General features: G+C 37.2%; 1 protein-coding gene across 1 annotated transcript in view; it reads right to left on the bottom strand.

The window, feature by feature from the left end:
* The window catches only part of hdac8 (histone deacetylase 8), a 31,957-nt gene extending 6,529 nt beyond the window's left edge, over positions 1 to 25,428 (bottom strand). Inside the window, exons 1-10 of the mRNA XM_084404656.1 lie at positions 25,187 to 25,428; positions 24,790 to 24,842; positions 24,558 to 24,688; positions 23,016 to 23,157; positions 22,646 to 22,758; positions 21,429 to 21,506; positions 19,760 to 19,868; positions 19,468 to 19,640; positions 17,590 to 17,684; positions 507 to 612 (exon numbers count right to left, since the gene is read on the bottom strand). Of these exons, the coding sequence (XP_084260782.1) occupies positions 507 to 612; positions 17,590 to 17,684; positions 19,468 to 19,640; positions 19,760 to 19,868; positions 21,429 to 21,506; positions 22,646 to 22,758; positions 23,016 to 23,157; positions 24,558 to 24,688; positions 24,790 to 24,842; positions 25,187 to 25,300 (1,114 nt within the window). The 5' untranslated portion in view covers positions 25,301 to 25,428. The remainder of the gene's footprint in view (positions 1 to 506; positions 613 to 17,589; positions 17,685 to 19,467; positions 19,641 to 19,759; positions 19,869 to 21,428; positions 21,507 to 22,645; positions 22,759 to 23,015; positions 23,158 to 24,557; positions 24,689 to 24,789; positions 24,843 to 25,186) is intronic.
* Positions 25,429 to 25,841: the final 413 nt, after the last annotated feature.

The following is a 25,841-nucleotide window of genomic DNA, read 5'->3' as shown; positions in this document are numbered from 1 at the left end:
TGCGTATCTGGGGCATCTGGGACACACGTACAGTACATGTGTGCAAATGTTCCTAGTTTAGTCTGTTCTCGTTCTCATCCCAGCCTCTCTCCTGAGACTTCAGCTTCAAGTTCCTAAGAATGCTTTGCTTATTTGTTTACTGATGACTGGGAACATCAAACAGACATGGTTCTCTTTTCTACAGCTGAGGAGAGCCAGTCACAGGGGACAACTGTGGTTTGTTTAAAGGTCTCCCTGGTCCCTCGTGGGGGGTGGGACGCAAAGTTCTTCAAGAGGCTAGAGAGACAGCTGGATGAATGAATGAATGACTGACTGACACACCATCATACCTATCATCAATGGTTTGCTAAATAAACAGACCATTACTTTGACTATTTTAACCAGCTTTGAATTGGACAAAAGTAATTCCATCTGTGGAAATGGTATTGGATTAAGTGTGGAGAAAGGGTGATATTCGGGTCCGGTGTTGTGTATGGTGAGGTTCTGGTTGTTGTCATGGCAATTACCTTTGATGGTGCTGATGACCCGCTCCAGATGCTGGCTCTCGTTGCGGTCGGGTCGACAGCTCGGGCTGATCTCCAGGGAATAATCTGGGCCGTATTCAGTGAAGTACTGGATTAGAGATGATAAAAAAAAGTACTTAAAGTTAGCATGAAATCAAAATGGACAATTCTTATATTTTTTATGGAACTCTGCAGTGTATTATAAACCATTTATCCATGCACATCATTCTTTTTTTATTAATTCATCTGTTTTAAAAGACTTTAAAATAAATTTTGTGAGCATGAAGGTTTTGCTGCACCATGAATTTCCTTAAAGGGACAGTTCTCCCAAAAATTAAGATTCGCATGGCATTCCAAACCAATAGAATGCAAATTGTTGTTTAGGACCACATTGACTTTCTTATAAACAAAAACAGTTGAAACATTCTGCTAAATATATTCTTTGACAGTATGTTGCACAGAAAATGCCAGAATATTCATTTTTGGGAAAACTATCCCCCTTTAATTAATGAATTAATGAATTATTAATTGCAGAAATGTAGCCATCAAAATAGCATTATGTGTTTGCCGCAAGCCAACATTTCTCAAGCTAGGACAGAGATCTGCTAATCAGTTTCACTAATGACCTTTTAATGCGATCAAGGTTTCCTTCAATGAAACAAGAAAAAAAATTCTCAGCTAGGAAGCAGCATATACTTGAGTAAATTTGGGAAGGTTTAGTCATACTTCCACTTTCTTCCAAACACACACACACACACACACATATACATAAACTCTTTTCAATGTTGGATAGCTATGCTCTGTCAGTGTCCTGATCCTTTAGATCAAAAAGGCAAGCCAAAAGCAGTTAAAGTTTCCCCTATCATGAATATGCTTCAATTAGCGATTCATTATGATTTTGAAATGGAAACTCTAGGGACTGGCCAAAAAGACAGTCAGGCATGTTGCCTTGCTCATTCGAAAAACACAGTCTGCATTGTGTTGGTAGGGTGTCTGGTGTATAAACTGGATGGAGATCAGATTCGGTTGTATGTGTGTTACATGCATTAGCTCAACTCTGCTTTCAATTACTACTCTTTTGTTTATCCGGCTAACCTCCGGTCCCAATGTGCTCTAACATGCTAGGGTTTATACAACATACACATATGTGAATGTGTGCAGGTTTTTTTTTTTTTTACATGTTTTTACACACACTCAAGAAATGTGAAATAGGATTCACAATGATTTGTGCATGTGCGCACGTAGTTAGAAAAAAAGAAAATCGCAGAGCGCCAAATACTCGTCCAGGAGAAGTTAATGAAAAAAAGGCTTTCGGTGCATTGATCCAAAACCGGCTGGCGTGTAAAAATATACACGTTATATGCACTTTTACTAATGCAATCTATTTGTTGTCTTATTCGTGCGAAAAACAATATGTGGGCAAGACAAATAGACAAATTAGGACACGTATTATTGAACACAAGTGCAATAAGAAAAAAAGACCAGAAATGTCCCATTGCTCGTCACTTTAGTGAAATGTCGCACTCAGTCTCTGAATTGAACTTTGTAGCTATAGAGCAAATAACACAGTCTCGTAGAGGTGGGAATATGCAACGAAGACTTCTACAGGGCATGAAGAATTCATTCTTAAATGCATTCACATGCATTTTTAACAATGTCTATTTATCAATATTTAGATATATAAATAAAATATAAATTCAACTGTTTTTGTATGTCAGTGTTTAATCAAGTGGTATTGGAAATTGATATTCTAATAAAACACTTATATTGAGATTTAAATTATGAGATTAATGAATGTATAACAATAATTTCTATGGTTACGCTTTTAGAATTTGTAAATGTTTTGAATGTAGTATGTGTGTATTTTTGTGTTTGTTTGTATTATTGTATATTTCTATATGTGTCGAAGTCCGTCTTCGATTTATTATGATTACGGTAATAAGCTTGTAAATGAGTGCATGTGGATGCTTGGAAGCACAAGGCACTAATGAAGGGTTGAACCCGAAAACGTTTTGCTGCACATTGCACTTTAGTCTATTTGTGGCGTCTGTATAATAAACTGATGTAAGCTTTTTGGCCTACAGTATATTTTGATGTGTGCAGATATTCATACATAATTAGTTACAATGCTTTTAGTAAGCATTCCCACACACAGGACACCACAGTGTGCCACTTGTTTTCCCATGACCTCAACCTAATCTGAAACAGCAGTGTCCACATATCTGTTGCATTGTTTGGTTTGGACCACATTATGATCACATTGGAACTTTTTTTATTTAAAGGGTTAGTTCACCCAAACATTTTAATTCTGTAATCAATAGTTCATGTTGTTCCAAACACAACCCATAAGACTTTAGGTCATCTTTGAAACACAAATGAAGATATTTTAACGAAACCTGAAATATTTCTGTCTCTCCATTAAAAGCCAATTCCACCAAAACTCTGATGTTTCAAAAAGACATTGTAAATATTATCGATATGAATCAAGTGGTTTAATCCAAGGAAGCTCAAACGTGCTTGACATGCGAGAACCAATTAGGTTTGTTCTCATGTGTCAAGCAAGTACAGGTTGAGCTTCTGTTTACCGTATTTGATGTGCTCTATGGATGTGCGTTGATCAATGTTTATATGTGAATAAAAACCTAAGTGTCTCTTCAGAAAACACTCGGTTCATATGGAATAGGTTTACAAAGTCTTTTTTAACTTTCTGAAGGATCAAAGTTTTGGGAAAATGAGCATTCAGTAGAGGGACAGAGATCTCATCATCCATGTTTCAAAGATGAACAAAAGTCGTACTGACTCCACCTTTAGTCCCTTCTGTGATAAATGTCCTGACGAACAACTTGGATCCTTTTTCCATATGATGTGGGTATGTGAAAAGGTAAAAACAAAATTGGAATGAGGTATGTGCTATCTTATCAAAAATCAATGAATATCCTATACCGGTGATCCCGTCTGTATTATTACTGAATGATGATTCTCAGTTTGATTTCTCTAAACTGCAAAAAATTGTCTGGCTGGCCGGTTTAACGTCTGCAAAAAAACTGATAGCTCAACACTGGCTCCCACCACATACCCTAGATATATTCAAGTGGTTGATTCAACTTCGGGACATTATAACGTTGGAAATATCCACAGCTCGGGTTAACTCGGCACAAATCTCAACATATAAAATCTGGACTAAAGCTGCTGAGAAGATCTCCAAGTATATTGTGCAAAGCAAATGATCAGGACTCAGATTGAATACCTTAACACTTTATCCCTCTTCTTGTTTTGTTTTTTTATTCATGTTTAATCATTCCTGTGGCTTTGTTTCTCTGTTAACTTATCTATCCATTATGTACCCCACTGTAAAGAGACCGCGGGGCTGCTGGGTGGGGGTGGGAGGGATTGGTAAGTGGGGAGCTGATTTCATTCGTGTTTTCATGTTCTCATTCTGGCTTGTTTATTGTCAACAAAATGAAAATATAATAAAAAAATAAAAAAGATGAACAAAAGTCTAAAGGGTCTGAAATGACATGAGGGCGAGTAACTGATGCCAGAATTTGTATTTTTGGGTGAACTATTGTGTTGTTTGTACACCACCATGATTGAGAAAAAATAACTTATCAACTTTGCAGTTTGTCATCTATTGTTGAAATAAGTAAAAGATAAAGTTAGACAAATTAGACATAACAGAATAAGGTCAATAACTCCCTCCATAACAGAGCAGAAAAAAAAAATAAAAAATGATATGCTCAGAGTCAAAATATAACCGGCACTTCATTGTCTCCTTGAGTGGCTCATCATAAAGGTGAGTTTAGGTTTCATCTCCTGATCTTTTGAACTTTGACCACTTAACCATCAACACCACCCAACTTCCATTATAGACTTCCCCAAAGCTCATTTCCAGCATTTATTCCACTCCGGAATTCTGGGAGCCAGCTACTTCCCAGACGCAACGGCACAAAAAGTCCCACCCACAGAAGGAGATATAGAGGCCGCACTGAGTGTTACTGTTGTGGCATCACACGTTTTGTTCAAGATAGATGAGACTGGAGACGTTAAGTAACACCTGATTTTAAAGTCTGTAGTCTTGTCTGCTTAAATGTCAGAAAAACAGTAAAAATAAATAAAAATAATTCACTGAAGCACTGAACAGAGGGTGTATTTGATTATTATCTCAAGTAAACAACATGGGTGGACATACAGCATCTGCACTGTCTGAAACGCTTCCCTTCTAGAACAGTCAGTACGTGCAGGCGGTAATGAGCCAAGCCAGTCTGTCTGTCTTGCACTTTACAGTGAAGTACCAGAGCTGGTTCAAAGGGCAAAACTACAGACAATGCAAACATAACACTACTGGCACTCACAGCATCCTGTTGAACTCGGGTATGAAAAAGTTGGCAGCCAAAGAGAGCATGTGTACGTGCATCAAAAAAAGATTTCTGAAGGAACATTTCACAAATTCTAAAGGTAGTAACATCACAACTTGAGATACAAGAAACTAAACCAGCTGAACTGTGATGGCGAACTATCCAGCTGTGCATTATAGGTCCATACAAATCAATTTGCATGGGGAGCTTGCTTTTATAAAACGGTTCCACATTCACACATCTTTACTTTTCTCAATCCACTCACAGCTCCTCTAAAGGGTCTGCACTGCCTGTCCCTGCTCTGCCCAATGGGGTCTTTACCCCCTCCTCAAGTTATTCAGACAGGACAGAAGACCTTACAATCCCTTTAGCACTGTTTGACTAGCGTAACCACAGCAGTCATCTTATGATTGTGTGCGTTGGCTGAGCTCATGAATTAACAATACACCTGTGTATGAACCTGTAAACTCTTTGGATAAGTGTTTGAGATCATGGGTGGAGTACTTCAGTCACTCGCTGGTTTGTTGAAGTATTTCTGTAAGAGACACTGCTTGTACAATTGGGGGAAATGATGCAGACCGTCCCATTTATTGTAACCGCACTCTAAATGTTCCTGTGAAATGAAGTTCAATGAGAGAGAGAGAGAGAGAGAGAGAGAGAGAGAGAGAGAGAGAGAGAGAGAGAGAGAGAGAGAGAGAGAGAGAGAGAGAGAGAGAGAGAGAGAGAGAGAGAGAGAGAGAGAGAGAGAGAGAGAGAGAGAGAGAGAGAGAGAGAGAGAGAGAGAGAGAGAGAGAGAGAGAGAGAGAGAGAGAGAGAGAGAGAGAGAGAGAGAGAGAGAGAGAGAGAGAGAGAGAGAGAAACGTCTATCTGGCTGGCTGCAGGGGGGGAAACAGAGCTCTGGGTGTTTGTTATTTCACTGGGTTGTGCTGAAAATAACTTGCCAGAAACAAGTGAAAAGAAGTTTTAAAAAAGGAGAGGATGTACAGATGTTGACTTGCCACAGAGTCCCTGACAGCACTCAAACAAAAACATAGCAAATTTCCTACCACTCGCTGATAAGATTTGACCAGAACAAAGCCACAGGTTTCCAGTCTAGCCAAACTGGTCATCAACAGGGACCTTTTGTAGATTTAACCCTTTCCTGTCCTGTTAACCAGTACCGATAATGTAAAAAGGATAGTTCACCCAAAAAGGAAAACATTTACTCATCCTCATGTCATTCCAAACTTGCATGACTTGAGATATTTTAAAGAATATTGGTAACTAAGTTTTGGTGACCATTTACTTTAATTTGTATGGGGGGGGAGGGCAGCATTTTCTCAAAATATATTTTATGTTCCATTGAAAATGGAAAGTCATACATGTATTGGAACAATGTGACAGAAATGACAGAATTTTCATTTTTGAGGGAACTATCCCTTTAACGGTTTATATAATGCATCTATTTTGATGCTGCCAGTAAACAACTATGCCAAGTTGCCAACTGTTCAATCTTTATTCTGTTTTCAGTTTCGCCTTTCTTAGACAAAAATAAAAAAAGAGCTTTAGTCACACTGAGAAAGTCTGCAACATTGGTTCACCTATCAAGGTGAGATGTGCAAGTTTTATGTTAAAATACTTTCTTCTATTACTGTTAATTATACAGAGACAACTATGAAATATTCAGCAGTACAGTATTGCTATCATGAGCACTTCAAAATACAATAAATATTTCTAAGTACAAATTGTTGTGATTTTTAGAACACACGTCAGCTTCATTTGCATTAAGTGTTTAAAATGTACAACACTGCGTAAATGCTGCATAATGGGTCTGAATGAAAATTCACTCTCTGACAGTAAGTGGTGCTTATAGAAAAACAGAAATATCACAGTAACCCCAGTAAAACAACGTTTTCCTGTTTCTGACATCCGCCTGACACGGAGAAGGAAGTCAAACCGTATTTACATATTTCAAACAGCCACGTTTTTTTGTGATGGTTCTTCTCAAACAACCCCAAACACCAATAAAACTATGTATCGTCAAACATTTTTTTACACTTTTTAATCTGGACTTAAATATGCCAGCCCAAGAAAGAGATCTAGATATTGGTTTAATTATTGTTCTTTATAGTTGTTCTTTTGCACTTTAATCTGTTTGAAACATTTACTTGATGCAGTTGTATTGTGTATTGTGTTATTGTATTTACATGTTTAAGTTTTTGGGGGTTTTGAAAAGGTTATTAAACTTGTTATAAAGAGGATAACACTGTTAGTTTAAGTGTATCTTCTTAACCTGTATTTGTAATGTAATTTAGTACAGTGAAAAAATACCATGATAAAGTTTCAGCAATTTTATACACTGCTGTTCAAAGGTTTTGGATCGGTAAGATTTTTAATGTTTTTAAAAGAAGTCTCTTCTGCTCACCAAGGCTGCATTTATTTGATTAAAAAAACAAACAAAAAACAGTAATATTGTAAAATATTATTACAATTTAAAACAGCTGTTTTCTATGTGAATATATAAAGTGTAACTAATTCCTGTGATGTAAAAGCTGAATTTTCAGCATCATTACTCCAGTCTTCAGTGTCACATGATCCTTCAGAAATCACTCTAATATGATGATTTGATGCTCAAGACATGCATAATGTTACAAAAGATTATATTTAAAATAAATGCTTTTTTTTTTTCTATTCATCATAGAATCCTGAAAAATGTACACAACTGTTTTCAACATTGATAATGCATGTTTTTGATCATTAAATTCACATATTAGAATGATTTTTGAAGGATCATGTGACACTGAAGACTGGAGTAATGATGCTGAAAATTCAGCTTTGATCACAGGAATAAATTACATTTTAAAATATATTAAAATAGAAAACAATTATTTTAAATTGTCATAATATTTAACAATATTACTGTTTATATTACTGTAAAAATACAAACATATTTTTGTATTTTTAATCAAATAAATGCAGCCTTAGTGAGCAGAAGAGACTTCTGACCGATCCAAAACGGCAGTGTGTGCCTAATTCTACCTCAATCAATGCTGTGAAATTAGGGCAAAAAAAGTGTCTGGCAATCCTCTCAGGAATTCTATTTGGTTAGTGGCACAAAAATTACACACTTCACCTTTACACAACAACTTCAATTACATACTTCACCAGTGACAAATTTAATTCCACAAGAAGTTACAAATCTCAGGAACTTGTCTCTCATGATTTATGGAGATCTAAAGGGTGAACACTTCACTACATCTATTGCTAACTTTCTATTCTATTCTATTTAAAAAAAATATATATATATATATATATATATATTTATATATTTAGAGATCATCACAACATCTCAATCAGCTATATATTCCCTAGGTCTAAGTCTCATGCCATGGTCAAATTTAGACACTGAAGAGAGAAATTTGTTGGCGTTAATGGGTTGACCAAAAAAAAAAAACTGGATTGACACACAGCTGTCACAGAGGATGGTGCCTATAATGCCAACAATGGAGTTTATTTAGACCAATATCAGGGCTGTCTTGGACCAAGCTTTTCCAATTCATCAGCTTCTTAAAGAGAAACAATTCAGGTCTAAATAAAAGGCCCTGCATTTTTTTTTTCTGGGTCTCTCCCTTGTGAGAGGACTGTCTATATTAGCCTCACTTTTTCATCTCTCTGTGTCTGTGACAGGGCCTGAATGAGCTCGTTGTATGCCTCCACTCCAGTCTGTCTTCATTGTTTGCAGTCCTGGCAGGGCAGACCCAGACTGAGCCGCCTCTGAGTCTCAGCAGCTGGACCGGCTCGAGGAGAGAGAGCGAGATTGCACAGGTACAAAGTGCTTCTTGTTCCACCTCTCCTTTCCCAGCTTCTTCTATGCTGCAATACTCTTCTATCTTTTTTTATACCCCCATTGGTGGATGCCTCTCTGTCTTTTAACAGCCTTATCGCACTCTCTCTCCCTCTACCTTCTTTGTCTTTATGGACTCACACTACAGTTAAATAGTGTTTTGTTTGGCTGGGATGGACACACAATAATAGTGCTGGTGAGGAGATGGGGGTTCCTCTCTCTAAGAGGGGAGGAGAGAGTTTTCGTGCTTTGAAAAGCCGATGGAAGGAACAATAACAGAAGAGAAGCTATAGAGAAAGAGGAATGAGAAAGAGGTGAGGAGAAGGGGGAGAAAGAGTGGCGGTCCTGTCAACTTATAAGGGACCAAATCAATGATTTCAACATTATAGTGAATAGAATAGAATAGGCCACACAAGGTACACTACAAAGTGCTAAAATAAAAATGACAAAAGTTTTAAATGACAAAATATTTTTCAAAACTATTTGGGTGAAAAGTGACCTTGAAAGTGTGAAAATGCCAAGATACAGTGTTACTGGCCATTTGTCAAGTTCATATAGACTTCATTAGTGTCTTATATGCCAACAATTTTGAAAACAAAAGTCCTCTAATGTACTTTTTGTAAGTTACTGATCAAACTGACTGAGATGAATTGTGTTCATCCCATGACTGGACAAGCATTCTTCTGGGAGTGTAGTGGACACACACAGTTTTCAATAAAAGTCACATTGGACGATAAGCAATATGGACAACACTGACAAACAGACTTCAACTCCAAATCACCCAAAGAATATGAAGAGTTCTGACCTTGTCCCTAAAGGATTTCAAAGGTTACGAAGTAGCTTATAAAAATCATATTACATACTACAAGGTTATTACTGTACATTTTAGCATGCGTTAATCAATCAATCAAATGCAGTAGATACCGTCCTTCGGATGAGACGTAAAACCGAGGTCCTGACTCTCTGTGGTCATTAAAAATCCCAAGATGTCTTTCGAAAGAGTAGGGGTGTAACCCCGGCATCCTGGCCAAATTTGCCCAGTGGCCTCTGTCCATCATGGCCTCCTAATCATCCCTATATACTGATTGGCTTCATCACTCTGTCTCCTCTCCACCAGTAAGTTGGTGTGTGGTGGGCGTTCTGGCACAATATGGCTGCCGTCGCATCATCCAGGTGGATGCTGCACATTGGTGGTGGTTGAGGAGATCCCCCCTTCTATGTAAAGCGCTTTGAGTGCCGAGAAAAGCGCTATATAAATGTAATGAATTATTGTTATTATTATAGTAGATGGAAAAATATATACTGATCAAAAGCTCGGGGTCAGTAAGACTTTCAAAAAAAAAAATATTATTAATACTTTTATTCAGCAGAGATGCATTCCAACTTGCATTAAAAGTGGCAGTAAAACATTTATAATACAAAAGATTTCTCTTTCAAACTGTTTTCAGTTGTGATGATAATAAGAAATGTTGAGCAGCAAATCAGCATATTAGAATGATTTCTGAAGGACTGTGTGACACTGAAGACTAAATAATAATTTAAAATAAATTAAATCTGAATACAATTCCTATTTTTGATCAAATAAATGCAACCTTGGTAAGCATCGTCTATGGTAAGCAATACGCAAAAAATTACTGACCCCTGGCCTTTGAATGGTGAATGGTATAAGGGACGTCCATTTCACGGATTTAAGAGCCTTCCAAAAAATGGCACTAGTAAAACATAATAAACGCTTACAAAAAAAATTTGAATTACAACTGCTCTCAATGGAAGAGGATGCTTTAAAGAACTAAATGGAGAAGTTACTTTTTTACAGTTTTGCCATCATTACAGTGAAATATGTTTTATAGCCCACAGAAGAAAGAAAATCCCAGATTTACCCATCCGAATCAAGTATTCCAGAAAGCTCAAATCTCTTCAATTGTATTAATCATCATCATGACCATCACTGTCATTAAAGGTGCATTGCGCAACTTTTCATGTTAAAAATACCCGTTTTCTAACCCATACATGCTTAAACAATTGCCTGATGGGCTGACTGAGCCCTTCTCTGATCACTGCGATTGCCTCTATAATCCTGTACAGTAAAATAAATAAGAGGGATTCGGGTCGGAATCTGAGACTGGGCGTGACGTCATGCGCGTTCACGGCACGCTCATATGTCTGGCAGGTTTGTGATTGTGTATGCGCCGACGCCGCCATTCTCCGTAGAAAATGGATTCTAAGAGACCGGCTTGTAGTTCATTTCAAACACCAACGCAAACTCCACGTAAGATAAAAAAAAAAGAGAACTTTTGTCTAGTGCAACCAAAAGGTCCAAATTGGAGTCAGACAGGCGTCGGGGTAAGACGAGAGTAAACATAGGGAAGGCTTTCAACAAATGGAGAGATCTCCGGTCTGCTCTAGGGCTCAAACGGGATCCTCAGTTGGCTTTTTTCTTGATAAAAAGGTAAGATATAGGGCTGGGCGATATGGCCAAAATTTCATATCCCGATATAGCTCATTTGATATCCCGATAACGATATACATAACGATATAGCAATTTTTCTGTTAATTCAGTTCATGAATAGTCTACCGTAAATCCTCTAATATTGGCCTGTATTCCATTACCGGCCGGGTCTCTAACATTGGCCGGTCTCGCTGTTGGCGGAGGTAAATAATTATTAGAACCAATGTTTTTCTGGGCAGGCCACAACATTATGCTTGTGATAGTAACATGCAAATACCACAGGGGGGCAATGTTTGCTAACGAATCCAAGCCATAGCTACAGTAGCCTGGTCATGTCAATCACTTCGCTCTTGACTCGCACGTGACGTGAGAATTCAGTCACCGGTAGGCTAACGTTGTTTATCATGGCAGCCGCTGAGCCAAAGAGGATTTTTGGCGAAAATCTATTTTTTAACCCCCTGGGTTCGACAATCGCGCCGGCGCGATAGGTTTTTTTCTTTTTCTAAGTGCAAAAGAGATTCAAAATATTCTGTTGACTTTGATCTTAATTACGGAGAGCGCGCGCTATTCAAAAGCAAATAAAATGAGGCAATCCACGCAAACCTGTGACAGTGAACACCCACAATCAGTTGGATATGTTCACTTTCAGGTTCACCTCGTTTTCATTTTGAGGAGCAACGGATCCGGTTGAGGAATAGGTCAGTTCTATATTTGCTTTGTTCTAATCGCAATCTGTACACGCAAAAAGACTGTTTAAATATGAATCGCGTTTCTCTCTCTCTGTGTGTGTGTGTGTGTGTGTGTGTGTGTGTGTGTGTGAATGAATGAATGCACAGATGCGCGCTGTTGTGGAGCTACTAACGGGTTGGGTTGGCTGGTCATCTAGTTGAGAATTAACTTACCCTGGTCTGAACCGCGTCTACTACCGTCTTCCTCCATGTTTGTTTATGTATTGCAGCGTGCATGGGCATGCCGTGAGGTTAATTCTGCCGTAAAACGCCTTATCGTGGCGTAAACGATAGAGCCTTATATAAAACGATAGACATTTTCTATCGTCCAGACGATATATATCGTCATATCGCCCAGCCCTAGTAAGATATATCCCATTCTCTAATGTCTGATACGGCCAATAATGACAATAAATGACGATCCATAAAATGTGTAATGCTTTAGCGTAAGCTAGATAAATGTACAATCGGAATAGGTTTTACTAACTTACCATTGTCAGTGATCAGGTTCAGAATGATTGTGATATAAAATGCTGATATATAAGTTAGATACTTAGACACAAATTTTGAGCAAATTACTGCTTAATTACGATGTATTGCTATTGGAATATGCTACTTAGCTGATCAATAAAACAGGCTAAACCCCCGCAAATCTTCGGCGGATTAGCCTGTTTGGCTTTTATGGTAACGTCATAGTGCCACTTGATTGTTTATTACCTTGAGACATTTGGGTGTACTTTGTTGACCGACTGTGTATGGTATGGTATCATGATTACAATTTTGAGCTTTTACAAAGTTATAACTTATATTGTTCATGAACGTGTTTCCATAATAATAGTCATAAGTGGATACAGTAAACACATAACACAGTTCAACATGGAGATAGATGGGAATAAAAAACGAAGTTTTCTACTACCCCCATTTTTTCCCTCACACATAAGTGTGTTATTTACTCAATTGCCTTTCCTTTCACATATTTTAAATTACTTGCAGATTTAAAACTTTATTACCTCTGAAGACATTATGATTGTAAACAAAAGATTTGTGCGGCTGATGCTCCTTGGGTTATGACCAGCTCGAGCTCGTGCAAGCGTGCGTGTGCGTGTGGTCCGTGAGCGTGCACACCTCTGGTTGCAGTTTCGCTTGCCGCCAGAGGGGGCGTAGTTCTGCGAAAACTCAGACTCTCGCGCAATGCACCTTTAACAAAAACCCTGACAATTATCTACACTAGTGGGTGATATGACCAAAATCTTATATCACAATATGAGTAACTTTATTTCACGATAATGATATATAATCATGATATAGTTATTTTTGCCTTAAATAAGGTTTTCAATTATATACATTTTTGATCCCATTAAGATTTCATAATTCTTATCACTATTTTCACTGTAATATGTGACCCTGGACCACAAAACCAGTCACATGGGTACATTTAAATTGAGATGTATACATTATATGAAAGCTGTATAAATTAGCTTTCCATTGATGTATGGTTTGTTATGATAGGACAATATTTGGCAGAGATACAACTATCTGAGGGTGCAAAAAAATCTAAACATTGAGAAAATCGCCTTTAACGTTGTTCGTTTATGTTCACGATTGTGCTGCATTCACTCACAAAAATAAATGTTTTATATATTTACAGTAGGAAATTTACAAAATATCTTCATGGAACATGATCTTTACTTAATATCCTAATGATTTTTGTCATCAAAGAAAAATCTATCATTTTGACCCATACAATGTATTATTTGCTATTGCCACAAATATACCAGTGCGACATGTGACTGGTTTTGTGGTCCAGGGTCACATATAAAAAACTAAAACTCTCAAGCTTACTGAAGACAAGTAAACTGAAAAAGAAAGAGCAAAGAAAACAAACTACAATAAAACAAAGACACAAATGAATTAGACCTACCTGAAAAACTTCAAGCACTAGAAATACTACATAAAATGTGTAAAGTAAATGTTTAAAAAAACACTGCATAGTCTTCACTGTGTAAATAAAATGATGCTGTCCCTTTAAAGGAATAGTTCACCCAAAAATGTTAATTCTGTCATTAATTATTCACCCTCACGTCATTCCAAACCCGTAAGACTTTCGTTCATCTTCGGAACACAAATTAAGATATTTTTGATGAAATCCGGGAGCTTTCTGATCCCTCCATAGACAGCAACGTCACTGCCCAGAAAGGTAATAAAGAAATCGTTAAAATAGTCCATGTGACTACAGTGGTTCAAATGAAATGTTACGAAGAATACTTTTTGTGCGCAAACCCCCCCCCCCTACACAGTACATCGCTTTTGGGTTCAACACCAGAATCCCGCCTCACTATTGGCTGACGCTGGTCACGTGCACAAAAAGTATTCTCGTCACTTGATAACATTACATTTTTTTACTATGTCATTACTACCTTTCTGGGCCTTGACAGTTGCAATGACGTTGCAGTCTATGGAGGGATCCGAAAGCTCTGGGATTTCATTAAAAATATCTTAATTTGTGTTCTTAATTTGAGTCTTATGGGTTTGGAACGACATGAGGGAGAGTAATTTATGACAGAATAACATTTTTTGGGTGAACTAACCCTTTAAGACAAACTGCACTTAAGACATAAATGACTCTGTTTACTTGCAAATACATGGTCACTTTGACACATGGGTATGTGTATTTAACCCTCTGGGGTCTGAGGTGTTTTTGGGGTCCTTGAGATGTTCTGACATGCCCTGACATTTGTGCTTTTTTCAGTTGCTTATAAACATAGTAATGGCAAAAAAAAATTACACACTATTTAGCACAAACAGGGCTACCATAATATGTGAGCAACAAGAATGTACATGTCTGCATTTTTGAGAGAATAATGTTTATGCGTGGTTATTGAAAAAACTAAAAACTAAAGTTTCTGAAATAAGACCACAAAACACACACTAAATATGTGCCAATAAGACTTTTGTCTAATGGATGTCATCGCCTAGTGTTTTTTCTTCAAAATTATGTGAAAATCACCCTGCCTAATCCTTCACATAACACAATACATTGATTTGAATTTTGCAAAGCACTTTCTGTTTGGAAAGGCAATATTCGAGTGGGCGTCGACGATCATGCATATGTAGTGGTTCACACCTGAGGACCGCATACTTAATGAGCCATTCATTCAGGTGAGTCACTGAGCCACAAGAATGCAAGAGCAACAGTTGGAAGCATCTCAATTCTTTTTTATTTTTCCACATATTGTGCTTGCAATTTGGCCTATAATAGCCAAGGAAAACATGTAATTGTGCAGTTAATTCTCATACTGTATTTTCAGTTTTGGAATATTTATCCTCTCCCCAAATTTGTCACTAATAAAACACAATAAAAATTATTTAAAGAAAAGGCTTATATTTACCTTTTAATAGTTTGTTTACATCTACCTTGTAAATATTTAAATAAACAACAATTCAAGTGTAATCTTTCTTTGTACAAACTAAAGTATACATTTTATCATACATATTTCAAAGTTAAGGATTTGATTGATTATTTGATTATTTTTGACAAAAAAATTGGCAAATAAAAGCTTATTTGAGGTGGCAGATATTTTACAGTAAAAATGTATAATCTATCCAAAACTAATCAACGAAATGTTGTCTTTCATATGTCTGTAACATAGGTCTTTCATTTTTATTATAAGGAATATAAATGCTAATTTGCAGTTTAATACGTTGCTTATACGGTGACGGTGTAAACAAGTAATGATCTGAATAAACTTGTGTTTTCTCGAGCTGATATGGGGCTCGAGAAAACACAGCCCCTCACAGGTTTGCGCCGTGGATTCCCGCGAGTCAGACGCGGATACTGTGTTTGTTTTAGGCTCGCGCAGTCTTCACTCGGACGCGCGCTTCAATCCGTTGTGGAGACTCTCTTTTCGTTCCAGTGAAATTACAAAATAAAATACACTCTTTTGCATGTCTCTGCCTGATATACAACCACTGATAAACATAATCTGATTTGACAAAAAAAAAAAAAAGAAAACTATATGAGTGCGGATTCGAACTCAGAACCTCTGACACGCTAGGCAAATGTTCTACCACTAGACCACTTGAGTAGACGTATTTACTCACGTGAAAACTCGGTGTTTACTCGGCGTGATCAATTCGCTCTTGAACATGCTGCCGTTCGTCTGAGTTACAATCTTCCTCTGAGGAAAAGCCAAGGTGAGTTATTCCTCGCTGTCCAGGATCATCTGAACGGCGTCTTTACCGGAGAAACGCGCCATCCTCTCTAAACGCGATGAACTATCAGTGAATCTGATCTGATGAAACTTCGTGTTTTCAAGGCATTGATCGGGGGGCGGGTGCGAAGCATAGATTACCTAAACTATTTACCATGTCAATAGCGCCGGGGCGGGGCGGCCTCAGTTCATTATAGAGATAATTAGGCAGAAGGAAAAAACGGTACCTCTCCTTGCTTTCAAACGGATTACATGAGTTGAAAACATTTGTTTTTTTTATTAATTACTTCATTTAAAAGAAGAGATTTCAAGCTTCATAAAGACATATATCACGTGCCTGTGTGAGAAGTATTCGCTGAGTTATGATTCATTTTCGGACGCGTTTCAGAATGGACTACACGGACAGAGAGAAGGCAGAACTCGCTCCGTGATTATTTTTCTTAATTTGGCGAAAAGCACAACACTTTGTTTTTATTGTGAGTATACAGAAAAATAATACACATTTAACAGAATCGATTGATGTATGAAACTCCTATGGAAAATCAAAGTCAACAGAGTATTTATGAGTTTCTTTTACACTGATAAAAAAAAAGCGAGCTGGTATCGCCGGCGATACCGCCGACCTCAGGGGGTTAACTGTTTAAACCCAATTAGGTTCCAAACAGCACTCAGTTAAGTTCTCATGTGCTCTATGAGCAGCGGCAGTGTGTGCATATACTGAAATGAGTTCTCTTTCGCTGCTAATTACACATCAACGGTTTAAAATCACTTAAAAATGCATGCAAACGATAAGCTTCCTTGACCGTGCAGCACTGCAACATCACATGAACGAAAGTCCAAAATCTCTACCGGTTGCCAAATTTCTAATCTAATTAAATTTTCGAAATGAATCGGAAAATTTCTAATTTAATCGTGTCTACCGGTATATCGCCCACCCCTAATCTACACAGCCTAATTTGGGTTGCTTGTCCTGTGGAGAGGTCAAGGGTCAACATGATGCAGGAGGTCATGTCAGAGGAAACAAGGGAATCTTTTATTGCGGTGACCATGAAAGCGCTCTCTATAAACATTAAAAGACCTTCTTTGTGAGTCGGAAGAAAAGAGAGATATCAAACTCTCTCGGACCAACCAGAAGGCCTTTCCAGCCCTTCATCTCTCCTCAGAAGCTTCTCAAAAAGGAATGAAAAAGCTCTTAAAAAGACTCACTCAGAATTGGGTACACACATTCTCTTTCTCTAAGGAAAGAGAAAGAGGAGAGAGGGGGAATAAACAGTTGAGGAGAGAAAAGCACAAGTCCCTCTCAGTCAACCGGTAGGGACAGAGTAGTATTGTTAAGACCCCTTCACTGGTGTGCACACACGCACAAACCCCCCCCTGCTTCATGAAAACAAACCCGGTTATTGAGAGGTGCTTGGACATATTTGATTAGACCGGGTGACTCAGCAGGAATGGAAGAGGAAGAGGAGGAGAGACTGGGGTTTTAGACAGCTGCTGAAAGAAGAGAGGGAACAGGGTCTCACCTCATGGTCTGGGATCTCAGAAGACAGAGTCTGTCCTAGGACGGTCCCCGTTAGGTAGGTCCAGCAGCGGGCAGTATTGGCAAGGTTATAGCCGCCTGAGAGAGGCAGATTTGTACACGCAGAGAGCGAAAGAGAGAGAGAAGCGGGATTGAAGTCAGCAAAAGGGCTTCATTGTACTGGTGTAATTACTACCTTTCATCTAGCTTGGCTAGGCAGGTCTGCAGCTTAGAGCTCATTTCAAAATGGGCTAAAATCACAAAAGTTCACTTTCTTCTCTCAGCCCAACCCCAACCCGGCCGTAACAACACACTAATAAACTTTTTGGCCGAGTCAGAAAGCTGGCAACAAGGACAGAAGATGGAGTTGTCAGTGTTAAGACATAGAGGAAGAATAAACTGAGGCAACACTGCTGACAACGTCTGTCGATTTAGTTACCCCATACATTAAAATTCTGCCATCATTTACTCACCCTCATGTCGTACAAAACCCATGACATCTAAACAAAAATGAAGATAATCGAATAATCGAATAAATAGATCATTTAATATTGTCTCATCATCTTTGCCCATCCACTGAAAGTCTACGCAACCAAACTTTGCATGCATTTCAGAAAGTACAAGTATCGTTATGAATCGAGCGGTTAAACAGAATAAACATTTAATTTAGGCTTTTATTTACATATAACATTGCATAAGACATGAATAAAAGACTAAATTAAATCTGGTCATCGTAATAAGCAAACATGTCTTTTCGGAAGACATGGATGAAACTGCTCGATTCATATGGATTTGTGTTTCAAAGATGAACGAAAGTCTTATATGTTTGGAACGTCATCAATTAATGACAGAATTTTCATTTTTGGATATTAAAGGAGTCCTATTATGCTTTTTCACTTTTTCAACTTCAATTTAGTGTCAGTTAGTGTGTAATATTGCTGTAAAGATCTGCAAGGTTCATATACGAATATGAAGATATTTTATTGAACACAATACACTTTCCAAAAACTACAACGAATGACTCATTTGGACAACAGCGCGTTTTTTCCGGGATTTGAGAAGTCATAATGTTACTCATTTAAATAATCCCGCCCATGGAATAAACAAAAAAAAGGTGACGAGGCCTGGTTGACAGTGTGGTCGCAGTCAAAGAGATGCTGTTTTGTCCAACCCCGTTTCCAAAATGTATTTGTTTGACCTTCCAAAGGCTGACGAACTTTAGCCAACACTAGTGTTGATGTAGTGTTTACTGTAGCTTTTGTAAGCTCTCACTTTTGTAAGACTGTTCACCGCCCCTTAGGAAAATTAACCTTGGTTTTGTAATCTATTATTGTTTGTATTACCAGCTTTCCGACAAATATAACTATTAAATTGTGTATAACATTGTATCTAAAATGTATAAGAAAATTACAAAAAAACAAACATACCACTCTGAAACGTCCTGTGAAAATCAGAACTTGCAAAGTCCGTGCATGAAATCCGTTCTGGACGATCCTATTGTTTGCTAAAATTAAGTCTGAATCAGGCTTGAATTTGTTTGAAAATGACGCCATCCTTAATATTTACATCCAAATAGAGTTTGCGGTCATGGTAAGGGGCGGGACATTTCCCGAACACGCGCTAATCGGTGCCAATCACAGCACATTTCGTATTTCAGAAGGAGGGGCTTCATCGAAACAGGAACTACATGGAGCGTTTGGGCCAGACTAGGGAAAGAGGTGCTGTAATAATGTAAAATATGTGTTTTTTGAACAATCAAGCATTAAAGCATAATCTAGTACATCCCAAAAACTAAATCAAGACTTTGTAAAAGGGCACAATAGGGTCCTTTAAGAGAATAAGACATTACATAATACAATTGAACAAAAACAATGACACACACCTCCTCCTAGTAGCAGAGTGGGTAACTCCCAGCCCAGTATATAGTTTAGACACTTTCCAACTCCAACGGGAGTCATATTGAAAGAGCACATGGGGTCACCCGCCATTGTGTCCGCTCCTAGTTGCATCACAACTGCTTCAGGGTTAAATAGAGCTTTTACTTCCTGCATCACACTGAGAGAAAAACAAAAAAAAAGAAATAATGCTTAAGTGTAAATGACACTGAGCCACAGGGACAAACAAAACATTGCAAGGAACTTGATTGGATGGCTGGTTAATGGATCTTTACAGACCTGGTGAAGGTCTGGCAGTACCGATCATCACGTATGCCATCCTCAAAGGGGACGTTAACAGCGTACCAGCGTCCTTTACCCAGCCCAGTGTCAGTCACATCTCCCGTGCCTTTGAAACAAATAATGATAGCCCTTAAGCTGGTCTCTTTGGTCATTCATATCACTGACAAAACTGATGTCTGAGCCAGTATGAATTATCTACATCACGCTTTAATTGGCATTGACTGTTCAAAAGGTTTTTTTTTTTTATGCATTTATTTATTACATTTTATTCTCAATTGTGTCAGGATTCAGGATTGACATTTGTAATGTTACAAAAAAATTCTACAAATAAATGTGGTTTTATTGACCTTTCTATTCATCAAAAAAATTATGGAAGAAAATGCCATCAATCTTTGCCATCACAAGAATATATTACATTTTAAAAAGTTATTTTAATTGTTAATTGTAATATTTCACAATATTACTGTTTTTACTGTATTTTTGCAGCCTTGGTGAGCATAAACTTTTACTTACATAAACTACCCCAAACTTTTACTTTTACTTTGTACTTTCAGATCAAGCTGTTGCAAGGATATTACATACTCAAAGACAAATTTTGTTTTGCTGCTTGCTTAATTGACTTATCTAGAATTCTTGAACACTCGGTAATTTCATGGTGAGCAGTTCATTGAAGTTTGCAAAGCATACGTTTGCTTAATCCAATTGTGCTGGGACAACATATTTCACTGCTATTACCATACCATTGCTGGAACTGTGCAGGGAATTTCCAGTTCCCAGCATGCTATGCATAGAACTGAACTGAGAGAGACACTGTTGAAATTAAGTGTTATTTTATGTTTTTTTTGATGATGAAAAATTGGGAGGAGCTTAATGTTGTTATGTTTAGGGTTGGATTTTCGGGGGTTGCCAGAACTTGCCACTGCGGTGAAGAGCGGAGCATCTGCTAAGCGTTAATGTATATGAATAATGTATAATGTGTATGACTCAGCTTTACTCAAAGAGCAATTACTGTGCAAATGCAAGTGCAGGGATCAGTCTCTTCCTCCTTGCTTTAGTAGAATGTTTAAAAAAAAGTATGTGCACTATTGCTAGCTAGATAAAGAGATTCAGTAAAACGAATTGAGTGATTCAAACGATTGAATTGAGTAACACAAAATAACATTAACTGTCAAATAACCCAATTTTGACAGTTAATTTTATTGCGTTTTACTCAATTCAATCAGATTTCCACTACAAGTATCTGGAGCAGAGTTTATAATTTAATTGAATGTTAAGAAAATCTATTCCAAGTGTGTCCACATATGAATTAATGTTTTGAATGTGTCATATTTGTAAAGATAAACTGGCAACTGTGTGGCAAAAACAAGCCAATAATAAATCAGGTAATTAATAATTCGGTTATCTTGTAATAATTAAATATCTTGTCTTCATAGAGCATTTGCTCAGTTACCTTCCCAAGTGCTATTGTTAAACTAGTGAAGGGGCTCTCAGAGTCTCCAAGAAGCCACAGAGCTCCAGTCTCCATTATCAGCTGGGTAATCAGACTCTGGGCGCTGGAGTGGAGCCTGCAGCTCCAGCTCTGGCATGGCTTGAAACATGACTGTCAATTAAGGGAATTAAAAGACGTGCTGGTCTTCACTGAGGCGTAGAGGCATGCAGAACTAACCTGGGAAGAAGCCAGGAGAGAACTTGTGCAGAGACACTGTCATGACTTTAGAGGTGAAGCTGAAAGCGTCCTCCACACCTGGAGAGGAAACAATGCAGAATGGGAACTTCCACTTAATGGGAAGGATATTAAATCACGTCCAAGGAAAAGCATACAGGAAGTGCTCTTTTGCATTGATGGATTTGTGCTCTAATTGAGAAATAAACACAACCGGTAACAGATAAGTACAAACAAGGAATATGACCTATCTATACTACTATCTAAACATCTGGGTCGATGAAAAAGAAAATATTCTAAAATAAAGAAAATATAACCTGGTGTACATTTTTTGAAAACCCTTCTAATAAAGGTTCAATTATATCACATTTTTAGAGACTTATTGAACTTGACACTGTCTTAAAGGGTTAGTTCACCCAAAAATTAAAATTCTGTCAGTAATTATTAATTACTGTCAGTAAAAAGTATTCTCGTCGCTTGGTAAACTGAAGGTTGAGCCACTGTAGTCACTTGGACTATTTTAACGATGTCTTTACTACCTTTTCTGGGCCAGCAGATGAAATTACCTAGCAGCCTATGAAGGAGTGAGCGAGCCAGCTCTCAGATTTCATCAAAAATATCTTCATTTGTGTTCCGAAGATGAACGAAAGTCTTATGGGGTTGGAACAACATCAATCCTTTTTATATAATTTTGTGTTGTATGTTTTTTCCTGCATTGACTGCAACACATTACTTTGAGCTGTATTAGAAGTTTTGTAAAAAAAAAAAGAAAAAAAAAGAAGAATTTGCAGAAAATGCCATTTTTTAATGAGACTTTTTCTTCATTGTGATATCAGGACAGTTGTATCACCCTAACCCCCCCGTCAAACTCAAAATTATGTTTAATTTAGAAATTGAAAAAATGCTCATCGTAGAAATGGTATATTCATCCATTATGAATTGAATTTTTTGTATGCATTTTTGAATATACTAATTTCCAATTTCCAAAAAATATGAGTGTTATTATTAAATCTGGGAGTTAAAAGAAGTGTTGCGGACATACATTTTTTTCACTTTGTTATGTCACTGACCCGTCTAACATTCACTCTTGGTATTAATGTGGATTTGGACGTCAGATATAAATTTAAAGCCAATTTGTGAATTATTTGTGGAAAAGAAGGATGTTAAATGCTATTAACGACAACAGGTTGTTATGGTTATTGTTATGGAAGTGTTATTACCATCGCCATGGTGAAGGTCCACATCCACATAGAGAACCCTCTCATACTTCTCCCGCAGTTTGAGGATTCCAAGAACAGCGTCATTCACATAACAGAACCCAGATGCCTCATCCCTTACATAACAACACATATTCAATCAGATGCTCCAGTGACCCGCTGAACAATGTCCTACACAAATAAACATTCATCTATAATAAACATATTCTACAAAAACGAAACACTAAGCTCGTTTAAAAAGCTTCTGCAAACAAACTGTGACATAAAATTTTGAACTTGGTTTAAACATGCTAAAGATGACACTGGCATCTCAATGATTGATGTGGAGGTGAAACACAAGAGGGTGGGCACAAGGCCTGTTGTGCTGTATTACTTCTTGGCGTGATGCCACCCTCCGGCCCAGTTGATGGCCACATCACACTTTCCATCCAGCAGATTCTGGGCAGCAGTCAGAGTGGCTCCTCCAACGGAGGCCGCGTAATCAAAAATACCTTCCACCACCGGACAGTCATAACCTGAACAAAAAAAAAAAGTGTCAAGAGGGGGGTTTGATAACACAGAGAGACAATGGGATGGGGTGTAGAGAGGAAACTGAGAGGAAAGATAGTCTGTCACAGAATGGGAGGGTGAGACAGAACAATAAACACTGAGCTACATTAAAATAGATCCTTTGGCAAGAGCTTTGTTTCCCCCTCAAAAACAACAACACTATTCTCTATCCCTGGAGATTAGTATGAAGTGTCAGTTTGTCAGGCATTTAAATTACACATGGCTGTGATCCAGTGCAAAAATTAAACACTGACTATAATAACTGGAAAGTCTGAGAAAGATTCAAGTATAATACTGCCCACTGCTGTAAGCAAGAGTGCATTGCATGCACTAGCACAAGGGACACCATTGGCTTGGTTGACTATTCCGGAAACCCACTTCTAATTCAGAGGGGTTTAAACTAAGAAAACTAAGGGTTTTGAAGTAAGAAAAAAAACAAAAACGGAATTCAATTTTATAAGATAAATCTTCAGCAAGCAAAAAAAAAAAAAAAAAAAAAAAGGCAGTAGTTCTTGATTCTGAGACTTTCCCTGGTATTTCTGGTATAATAATGACAAAGCTACTTGTATGTGTGTGTGTATGTATATATATATATATATATATATATATATATACGCACACATACATACTATAGATATATACTGTATATATATATATATATATTGTATACACACACACACATACATACTATAGATATATATACTGTATAATATACTAATATATATATATATATATATATATATATATAAAGTTATTTTACAATTACTTTGTCATCTTGCAGGCCACATGGAAGTTTGCTGAGGTTTAATAATTTGAATTGAACTGAAAATATCACATCAGGTTTATAAACATTAAAATGGGTAGAAAAAATATATACTGTCAACTTAAATTGTATTACTGCTGAGGAAAAATTTTCCAGATAATATTCTAAATATAAAATCCAATTATTTAACTTTGCAAAAACCATGTTGTACTTATATCATCACATTATTATTTTTTATCACATAGTATAATAATATAATTGTCTTTTCACATGAAAATATATAGCTGCTTTTATATTTTAGGAATGGGTTGATCATATTTTGGGGTCCTTGGATTCAAAAAGTTTAAAAACTTTACAAAAAACAAATAGTTTATGAAAATCGGTTTATGAAGATGAAGCCAAAAGCTGTGCAAATGCCAAGCGAGGCCAATCTGCCCGTGCCTGATCTCAATAATGCTCTTGTGGGAGCAAATTCCTACAGCCAACATCTGGTGAAATGTCTTCAGAGTAAAAGCTGCTGGAAACTGCGAAAGGAGTCCATATTGATAAAAAAAAAAATGATGCCTGATTATCTGAATTCAGGTCTATTAAAACAAGTCTCACCCAGTCCAAAGTCAACAGACTGAGGGTCATCGTTGTCCCCGTCCTGGCTGATCTTGTGCAGGTGCTGCAAGTATGAGTCTGTGTGAAACACGGCCATCTCCTCTATTGAAGCCGCATGTGGCTTTACCACCCTAAAAACCACACAAAACAGTTTCAACAACATAAACATCAGTTAACATTATTTACGTATTTAAAAAAATACATATTTAAATGAAAATGATGTAAACTGCACCTCATGTATTTCAATAAGCCATACGCCTCAATCAGTGAATGCACCATACTCGCCTGTGAGAGAAAGAAAGTAGTAAAGAAATGCAGGAATGTGTCTTTATATATTCCATATAACTTATATATATTTAACTAACGTTAACGTTAATTGATTGACACAATGTAAGCTACTATAGTATTTACATGATATTCCAAAGTTCTTCAAAAAATACCACGGTAATATACCACGGAAGATGTCCAAAACATGGTACTTTTTCGCTAGTTCACAGTCAATCGCGATTCCATTTGAATTATTGAATTATTGTCTCTATATGTAATGCGGTGAAGTATGAAGCATCAATCTGGCTGAGGACAGATGTGTGTGTTGTGTTTGGGAGTGTGAGAAGTGCAGCTCATCTCACCCGGTTTGGCACTTTAGACAGAGAGTCACATGTCTGGATGTATTCCGGACTGTAAACATACACCACACTGCAATTTCTGCTTTTATCATTATTACTGTCGCTTTTATCACTCATTTAAAATCGAACTATTAAAATCAAAGCTCCTCATAAATCGACACAGAGCCTTGTTTCGGTGCGCTGTGGCTGTTCTGACAATGAACGTTACAACAATATTCGTTCGTTATTTCAAAATAAAAGTCCGGATTTGTTCTTATCAAGATACTGTAATGATATTTGTCAAGATAACGTGCTGTTTTGGGATTTATTTCTGATAGGAAACAGTAAAAACTAACCAATATCTGGATAATTCAATAAATAAAATAAGTTTATTTAAATGTCATTTTTATTCAGTTGTAATGTATTATATTAAGCAAAATAAATAAAATAAGTTTATTTAAATGTCATTTTTATTCAGTTGTAATGTATTATATTAAGCAAAATAAATAAAAGTTACTATACCATTATGGCTTCTATATAAGTATAACCAAACATCTACTATTGACTTGTAAAATAGCAGTAAAGACCACAAATGCTAAGCCTAAAACACATCTATACACAATTCACGCCTCACCATTAGTTGTGGATTGTAATTTGTAAACACACAATTCATCATATT

This window comes from Rutilus rutilus (assembly GCF_951802725.1).
Source record: "Rutilus rutilus genome assembly, chromosome: 3".
Lineage (NCBI taxonomy): Eukaryota > Metazoa > Chordata > Actinopteri > Cypriniformes > Leuciscidae > Rutilus > Rutilus rutilus.
Note: the sequence above shows the minus strand (reverse complement) of the source record. Positions and strands in the feature narration are given on the sequence as shown.